The sequence below is a fragment of the Taurulus bubalis genome (assembly GCF_910589615.1).
Source record: "Taurulus bubalis genome assembly, chromosome: 12".
NCBI classification, from domain to species: Eukaryota; Metazoa; Chordata; class Actinopteri; order Perciformes; family Cottidae; genus Taurulus; species Taurulus bubalis.
The window spans coordinates 19,244,623-19,254,431 of NC_136600.1; the positions used below are offsets into that span (position 1 = coordinate 19,244,623).

At 42.9% G+C, this 9,809-nt stretch overlaps 1 protein-coding gene across 1 annotated transcript; it reads left to right on the forward strand.

Moving 5' to 3' along the window:
- The first annotated feature begins 212 nt into the window (after positions 1-212).
- On the forward strand, positions 213-9,806 carry tex10 (testis expressed 10). Its single transcript, XM_079227703.1, has 16 exons — positions 213-233; positions 799-993; positions 1,095-1,282; positions 1,368-1,694; positions 1,779-1,991; positions 2,146-2,398; positions 2,481-2,593; positions 2,750-2,997; positions 3,262-3,397; positions 3,946-4,115; positions 5,503-5,680; positions 6,552-6,768; positions 7,941-8,021; positions 8,153-8,337; positions 8,489-8,699; positions 8,782-9,806. Exons 2-16 carry the CDS (start codon positions 820-822, stop codon positions 8,902-8,904), a joined length of 2,817 nt encoding a protein of 938 aa, XP_079083829.1. The 5' UTR covers positions 213-233; positions 799-819; the 3' UTR covers positions 8,905-9,806.
- Positions 9,807-9,809: the final 3 nt, after the last annotated feature.

Below are 9,809 nucleotides of genomic sequence, written 5' to 3' on the forward strand. Positions count from 1 at the left end.
GTCTAAAAAAGTCACAATTTAACTATTTTACCATTGCACTCAAGAAGAAAATCTCAATCGAATTTGGTTACTTTTAATCGTGCATTGTCGGACATGTCCATAACATTTATAATTAGATTATTTATTGTGTTTATTATAATATGTGTAAGGCACTCGTGACGACACCTAGGCAGTGTGTTCGTTTTGTATGCCGGGGCTTACCGTTACACCTCGCTGGAACTAAACTAAACCAGGTATTGAACACGTTTGTATTTCTCACGCCACTTAGGGGGAGCGGGAACAACTTTTCAATTTAATAAATTCTAATGACAATTATATGCATTAAATATCGGTGGGGCATCTTAGATGGTGGGGGTCCAGGTCTCGCACGTTTTATATCGTCAGCCCCACAGCCGTTGATTGAGTGAGAGGACCCGAGGCTCAACACGAGATTGGAAACAGAACATTTTCTTTTTATATGTATTGACAATTGCTAATCTTTACCTACACACACTCCCACACACACCGAGTGAGTGTTTGATGCCGTGTAAACTTATTGCAGGAGTAGCCAAGGATTTTTTTTAAATTGGTAAGTTAAATAAATAACGCTAACTCGTGTATGATGCTGAACAGTTAGCTACAAGCTAGCTGACGTTGACACAGGCGCCGAATTTTACGATTTAAACGCTCCCATAGTCTGGGAAACATCAGCAGTTTGTAAAGACTGCGCCACAAAATGTATTTTGAATACTCCAGCTGTCCGGACCAAACATGCGCACTCACTCACTTCCTTCATCTCATCTGCACGTCTGGTTACAGACAGCAGTCTAGACTGTTGAGATGAAGAAGAAGAGACAGGATGACTTCCAGAAGGTCAAGTTGAAGGTGGGAAAGAAGAAGCCCAAAGCAGATAATGCCACCAACACCAACTTCCGCTCAAAGGGGATTAATCTAACCGAGCAGCTGAAGAGGGACTCAAGTGGCCCTACAACGCAAAGACATCTTGGTCTTGAAGTAAGATCTTTACCTGTCAGCAAACACATTATTTCAATACATTCACTTTTGGACTACTATACATTTGTTTTGCTTTGTCTCCCTTTCCTTATCTGCACCAGGACCTCCTGACTCAGCTCCACCATTACAGATCCGGTGTGAAACATGGTGCCTTGTTGGGTTTGAGAGAGTTGCTGTCCCTTAATCCTTCTCTGTTAGATCAGCAGCTGCCTCGCCTGATTTCTGAAGTGGCGGCTGTTTTCACAGACAAGGATGGCAACGTTCGTGTGGCAGCTATTCGTGTGCTCAGGTTAGCCAAACAGCAGTGATTCAGCAATACAACAATACAGTAAAAAACACTTTGATTTTATTTAAAAAGTCAAAAATTGTTTCAGGTTCATTGCACAGTCTGTGACTGCAGAACGAGTGGCTCCATTTCACCCCGTCCTCAGTGCCCACCTAACTTGTGCCATGAGCCACATCGAGACAAGCATACAGGAGGACTCCATTAAGATCCTGGATGTGTTGTTGGAGCACTACCCATCTCTACTAGCAGCACGGCCTGCGGTACTCCTCACTCACTTCCTGGAGTTGATCTCCCACAGACAAAGCAGTGGAAAAGCTAAAAACGGCCAGGATCCTATGGGACGGACCTGGGCGCTGTCCATCAACCTTAACAGGACTGTAACTAATCAGCAGTGGCGGCTATCTGTGCTCGTCAGGTATGGAGGCCATGTGCACACAGATTCTAAAGAATTTAGTTTCTCAAATTCTAGCTGATAATGTTCGTGTCATTTGTATTTCAGGCTTGGACGCTTTCTGCAGGCAGTAGTTGACGAAAGGCCGGTGGAGGAATGTGATATTTTTATTCCAACTGAAGGAGCATTTGGATCTAGTGGAGAGGGCAGTGTTACACCTCTGTATCTCACCTGGGAAGAGCTCACCTACAGCAAGGTTGGAGTGAAGGTGTATGAGCATTCCGGGGCCAAACCAACCCCCCAGTCCACCTTTAGACTCGGGTACAATAACACAAACTCCTGTTACCGTTAAGGAATAGGAAACAGAGACATGATTTAAATGAACATATGACATACCAAATAAATAACTTAGTTTCAGTTGATTTTAAACAATTAGATTTAATCTTATTCTCCATTTGATTCTTTCTCGGTTTAGAGCGGAGGTGAACCCTGGACACCCAATGGGTGAGGATCTGGACTCAGCGGAGTCTGTTCAGAGCTTTGCAGCCACACTGGTGCCTCTTCTGCTTGAAGTGTGGGTAGAAGCCAGTACCAGTGACTGCCCCGAGAACACCACTGAGGGTGCCCACCTGCTCACCCCAGATGCCATGTCAGTAATGTTCCATGTGTTGTCTATTCTGCAACTGCTAAGAAAACTGGCACCACAGAGGGAGCACCAGAATGCTCTGGTGAGACGCGGAGAGGACAAGCATCACACAATAGTTTTTTGTACAAGAAAACATTTTCTAATAATGCCTTGTTTTTGAGTAGGATGAATGGTTCTACAAAGAATACCTGAAAGATTTTAAGCAGCACTTCATGAAAAACTTTCCCTACGGTTCTCGGGACACATCAAAGCATAAAAAGAAGGTTGATCTCAAAAGGTTAGTAATATCATTGTCAACAAAATCCTTTCTTTCCCCCTCCTAATATTTTGAATTATTAGAATTTTTCACTGTACCCAGGATCTCTAATAATAACATCTGCTTTGCAGATTGTTGCTTTCTCAAACTACAGTAATCTCTTGGTCCTTCTTTTAGGAGTAAGCAGACTGCAGCCGTCCCAGTATTGACAGTGGAGCCTCTGGCCCTAAACATCACACTATGCCAAGTTATGGTGTGCCTCAGCCAGAGTCAAGGCCTCGGCCATGAGACAGATAGAGAATGGCTGACACCTCTGCAGACGTTTGTCCGAGACACTCTGGGCAGCGGAGTGAAACTGAGCTACAAGCAGCTCCACATGCTACTGGGTACCGTGTGGAAGATGGTGTTCACACAGGGACGCAAAAGTAAGCATACAGCGTATATGTGAAAGTGTGTCTGATATTTTGTAAATGCAAAAGTATGAATTCGATAAGATTAGAAGAGTTTATTAATGTTATTAATTCGGCAAAGTGAACCACAGAACACGCATACATATATAGGGATATACGTGTTTATTTCAGTTATTTAGGACAAGAATATGGGTTGGTATCCAGATACTAGTTGGTGAACTAGAAGATATTTTTTAATGTAATTTTAACAGTATTATCTGTACGTTTGAATTTGTGCAGCAGTGACAGATGATCTGTTGTCAGCGGTCTATATCTACTATAAGCAGAAGTACCTGACTCTACACACACGATCTTTGCTGCTGGCTTTTTACAGCAAGCTCTACCTGCAAGAACAAGGACATGCACACATACCAAGGTAACTTATTCATTGTTTTTCAACCTGTGCGATAACAGCAATAGCTCCATATTGTAGAGTACCTGTTTTTGAATATTAGATTTTTTTATTAATTAAAACCCAACTTCTAGATGAAAACACTATCATTGCACAAAGTCATGATGGTCTTCCACAGCCAGACTACATCTCACAACCTCAGCTTTTGTGTGTTATAAGCACAGACCAGTGTTTAGGGAGCAGTTTGTTCATCCAATCAAATACATGAAGGGTTAATGAGCATCATGTGTTGTATAGTCTACATGAAATGACATCATACTCAAGCTAATTCCTCTAGGACGGTGCCATCGCCTGAGACTTGTAAAATAAGTGGACGGCAAAGATCTTTTCCGCTTGGCTGTTGTAGCGCTGCGTTAAAATATTCTTTATTTATTTTGAGACTTTTTACAAATGTGACATGAACATATTTACATTATTCCACTGTGCCTTTTTTATATCCAGACTCATCATTCCTAACCAACTCTGGCTGCATTTGGTTCATGTATGTTATCCCTCCCTCCATCTCTCTGAAGGAGTAAGGTGCTATGTCGTTGGTTGGAATCTCTTCCTATGCAGTTGTCCCTGCTAGGCCAGCGTAACCCAGCTCTCTCTGCACGACTCATCCTGTCAATCCAGGCTGCCGCCTCTAGAAGACACAAAGAACTGCTCAACAGTCTGCAAACACACGCCTGCACCCTCTACGGTACGCACACTCAATTAGAGGGACAAACAAAGGGAGAATGATCATAGAGGTTTTCTGATATCAATTATAATTATATTAGATATAATCGTCAGATTTATATCGCAGCCATGTCGGAAAAGCAGACGTCACCAACTTGCATAGGACAGAAAAACAACAAAAAGTTGGTCACCTATACATTCATGCTGATGGTACACTGATGGAAATAAATGTCAATTCACCCAATAACAGATCAGTGATGATTCTGTGAGATCACACACACAATCCATTTTTCCCAATACTTCAAAAATGTATCAAACCGTAGATTTAGCGAGAAAGTCATTCTCTCCATATTTTAAACATCAGTTACAATATCTGTCCAGTCTGTCTCTGTTGGAGGCTCGGCCTGCAGCCATTTTCGTGTTACAACTTTTTTGCTGGCTGCTAGTAATATCTTTAGCAAATATTTGTCTTGCACCAATAGGTGATCTGCGATATTGCCCAAATAAACTGTGGAAAAGGAACAGTCAAATCCAACTCCAAAAATGGTTTGTATTACTTGCAGGACAGAAAACTTTTATTACATAGTTGTTTGTGATTTTAAACTTGTTGCACCTATGGATACACTCCAGTCAGCAATGACCATCAAGTGTTTTCCATCAACTTGCAAACACCTGATGTGGCAGCACTCATCAGGTTGTGGACAGAAGTTCACGGTTTGACTCATTCAACCCAAAGATAGTCGCTGTAATCTTGGAAAATTCTCTATCTGGCTTGATAAATACAATTCCAGCTCAGTTCTAGCTGCAGATTTAGAAGTAATTAAAGGGATATGCAGTAAGAGTTGGCACTCTAGTTTGATGTTTTTTATTTCCACTACTGAATTAATGAAAATTAAACATAACTATTACTTGTGAAAAAGACATTATAATTTCCATATACATTCAATACAATACAGAATGCAGCAACAATGATCAGATTACCAAAGAGAAAAATGTTACGCCAGCAGGATTATGAACCACATGTTACACCATAGTTTCTCTAGGAGGCGGTGTAGCTCCATGTTTCCAACCCCAGACAACTTTGTAAAACTGGACTACAACCAGAGATGAAAGGTGGTAATAAGCCTGTACATGTCCACTGCTCGGGGGGGGGGGGGTGTTTGTGCACAGAAACTGCTGCAGAGCCAGCAATTCACCATCACAAGACTCCTTTTGTCCGAGGGCTTCTGACATCAGCATGTGCGTCAGAGACTGACGTAACGCCACACACACATCATCTGAGCCCTCACTGTTGTGGCTTTGCCTAGTTCGAACATAGTCTGCTTTTCCGGGTATCTCTTCATCTTATATTCCCAGAGGATGTAGTGCATTGCTGTTTCTAAGTAATAACATGTGAACTGTGTGTGAAGATCCACAGGAAGGAGTTATGGTGCTTTTACCAGTAGAGTCCCAGCAACGAATGGTGCAGCTGCTCTACTTTCTACCCAAGATGTCCCAGTCTCTTCTGGTCAATTTAAGCCACTGCTGCACCGCTGGACGAATCTCTGCCAGCCTCACAGCCTCTCTGATTCGTATCGTACACCTTCGGTGAGCTTGAAAAACTCAATACACCTATCGAGGCCACATGAACTCAATTTAATGCCATATGTGTCTGAGGAGACAATACTGTGTAGGAAAAAAACATTGACAGCGCAGGAATGCCCTCACACACGAGTCAAACAGTTCAACCTATCAGGAAATGGGGTTGGACACTGGAAGCACTCTATCCTGCCACCCTCAGATGGCAGTATTGCGCTTTGACAGATTGATCCCAGACATTTCTTCTGGTTTCTGACCTGCCTGTTAACAGGTGCTGATGTGGATGTCCCGTATATTTAAAATATTCAAGTTACGGGTAACAATAAAAGACATTTTTATATTCTCTCATACTCGCAGCTTACCTCTCCTTGTAACAATGTGTGTATCGGCATGCATTTATGTATCTGGCCTTCTGCTTGTGCCACAAATTTAGAGGGGAGGGAGTTCAGATGGGCTGTGTGTGTAATGGGTATGATACAAAGAGCTCTTTGGGATGCTGGAATGCAGAGTCGTCATGGAGTATCGAGGAGACAGTTCAGTTTGCATGTGCCTCCCGGGCATCACAAAACACACTTGTTATTCACTCTCATTTCCTACTGTTACAGATCTATCCTCCCCTCGGGACAAGAAACTTTATTTCCATCCTCGATTATCCTCAATATGGTGCTCTCAAAAAAGAGTTTTATGAATAATCATAAGAAATGTGATAAGTAATGTTTAACCAGGAAACTGTTCTTTTTTTGTCAAAAAGTAAAATTTTGAAAAGTTGCAGAAACTACAATCTATTAACATTTTTGAAACTCAGACAGAAGTGGTTTTGGGATTAATGCAGATTTTGATGCGATAATTGTTCACCGAGTTCACCGATTGTGTTCTGTAGGTCATCTTTGAGCGGCTGGTCGGTTGGGAGCCAGGAAGCGGCTGTGCAGGACGTAGACTACATCAGCTTCTTGTTTTCCACCCTGACGGGATTCTCGTCTGACAAGCTCGCCTCTCTGCAGGAGGCCGACGACGCCCTTCCTCCCTCCCCACTCTCACCTCTCAGTCTCTACCCCACGCAGCTGGAGCAGTTCACACACCACTGGGATGTTGTTGAGGTGCGTTCACTGCACACTCATAATTACCTCACGTGCATTATAACGTTTACCAAGGTCACTGCCAATCAGAAAAATTTCGACACAACTTTGAAAATTAACCTATAAGGGACTTAGAAGTGAAGGAAGAGAAGACATTGTTTTGAAAAGTGTTGATATTCTGGACACAGCTCTGGTCTTTCAGTCTCCCCTGGTCCCTCTCTGTCTCTCATATAGAGCTCAGAGGGTGGAAGCTTTATCGTCGCACTACGGCTGAGAGGGGAACCTTTATCGCGTTGCGCAGGTTGGAAATGCGTGGTTATCGGGCATAGGGATATGCACAAATGCTAATGAGAGCCCATGGCATGATGGGAGTGTGACATTTCTGCACAGGAAATTACAGTTAACATTACTATGCCCTGGGGCAAGTGTGTGTGTGTGTGAGAATGAGAGCAAGTAGGGTGGGGGGCTTGTAATCACTAATTCAGCTCCTCAATTAAGCCCTCAGATCCTGCCTCTCTCATCTCCCTGTCTGAGTCAATCACAGGCAAGTGACGGGAAGGAGGAGAAGGGGACACGTGGTGGTGATGGGGGGTGGCATTAAGGGACGGACTGTGTCAACTCTGGTTCGACTAATGAGACGGGATTGTTTTTAATGACGCCGAGAATGCCAACAGGTGCACTGTTCTGACACGCATTGGCTCGCAACTCACTCACGCAATTTGATAAAAGCTAATGAGAATTTGATTTGGACTTGAAGTTAATGAAGAAAAGCTTAGCCTTATTTTTCACTTGTAAAAAGTTTGTGGCAGCATCTTGTCACCCTCCCAGTGAGACTGAAATTTAGATTCTGTTTAGTGAATCTTTACTTTGGTAACGATGAAGTAAAGGCCTTACCTTATTCAGACAGGGATGTAGAAATGTGCTTTTTGTGCTGTAATGCTCTGTCTATTTACAGCAGTGATATAGTTAAAGCTGTTTTAAAACAGAGATTTTTCTTTTAATTTTCTCTTAAATAATTTCTCCGTAATATCATGACTGCCATTTTATTTCACAACCGTGGCATTGTTTTTCTACAAAAAACAACTCTGACTAGAAAACCTAGTTGCCTATTACACTTGTAAGCAGTTTATCATTGAAGGAATTCTATGAAAACGGCTTGTTTGACATGAAATTATACTTTGTTTCATCCACAGGAAGTCTGCCACACTCTGGAAACTCTGGGTTCAAAGTCTCAGTGCTTCGACATTTTACAAAATGGCATTTGCAAATACCTGGTAAGAAAACCGTTTTATAAATAAATAACTTTGAGGATTTCTCAATCATGGTTGTTTGCGTAGTTGTATGCTGTATTGCTGATGTCTTTATTTGAAAACATGGTAATGAATATTGTTCTGTTGTGTGTCAGACCAAGTTACCAGTGGTGCCTGACAGTATGGCGGCCGGGCTGCTCAGAGCCGTCTCCAGATTACTGGACCTGTCCGTCCTGCCTATTGAGCCCATGCTGCGCTTCTTGTCTCAGTGCTGCCTCAGCCTGCTAGCTCTGCTCATCACCCTGGAGCAGGAGTTACCTGCCGAAACCAACCACAAAAGGTGTGTGTTGAATGAGTACAACCTCTTACTGATCTGTTATGAAAGAACCTTGATGTGAAATCTTGACATTGATAGTAGCAGTTTGCCATTATCAGGTGATAAAGCTACACACCAACTGGGATTTAAAACACCTTATGTTTCACTTTTTCAGGGAGGCAATATGGAGTGCTTGTGTGTCAGCGTTGAGCTCCGTTCCTCGCCTGCTTCGAATGGTTCTGCAGTTGATGCGCGTCGGAGATCTGAGCCAAGAGGAGCTGCCACAGATAGGACAGATCCTGTCGATGCTGCTGCAGCACGCGCCGATCCACAACCAGTTGCTGGCCAATGCCGCTCTGCTGCAGGAGATCATACAACAACTAACGGTAAACGCAGCTCGCGCTTGAAATTCAGAGATTGATTTTAAAGACCACAAAGGATGTTAACCGGTTTCTCTCTGTGTTTCAGAGGTATTCCCGGGGTACGACCAGGGAGCAGTGGTTGACGGACTTGCTCTACTGTTATACGGTCACCGTGGCTCACGGCTCGTCCGCTCGCCGTGGAAACCTGGGCCCTCGAGACATGTACTGACCGACTCGCCCACCAGACCACCACCTGGTGTGTTTCCCAGTTCACCCTCTCAAACATCTTACACTGACTTTGACAAACAAAACACTCACACAGCACAAAAGCAAAACTTCCAGACAGGAATACAGTCGAATGACATGTTTGTTTATTATGAGTGACAAGGAATTCTCAACATTCATGTTCTAAGAGCTCCAGTCTTTTGTGTCTTGAGCTGCTTTATTGTTTCATTCTTAGCCTGGTAATCGTTTGTCTTACTTTTGCTTTTTTTGAGTATTGTTGGCAGATGTTGTCCAGTGCGCCTGCCGACTTTTGATACAAAAAAATAATAAAAAGAGAAAATAAACTTAAATCCAAGTCTGCTGTGTTTTGGGTCCATTATTTAATATAATACAAATAAAAAAAACATTCAGGCACATCTACAACTACGCAAGATGAATGGATTATCTTTGTGCAAATGCATATTTAAGTAAATACAAACTACATAGTTAAGAAATGCAGTTTTCTCTTGAGACGGAAAGCACTTAGAGACCAGACTGTTGTCTAGAGAGTAACTGTGTGTGTCCGTGGCTGCAGGTGGGCTATCTGTATGACCGGCTGTTGATAGACTGCCTCATTCTCCAGAACAGGAGGAAAGGTTATCGCAGTGTGTGTGCGAGAGCGATGGAGAACGAGGGAGATGGCGTGTGTATGTGTTTCTTCCACAATGGATGAAAGGTTATCTTTTACACACACCGTTTCTGTAGACTTAACCCCCACCCTGTGAGGTCATGGCTCTGATGTCATATGGCTTAATTTTAGAAAGCTCGGCACATTGAGCGAACAATGTGTAAAGTAATTCTATAGAGGTAGGCTGCCAGCCAGCTGAGAAAACATCAAAGAACTGTGTGTGTGTGTGTGTGTGTGTGTGT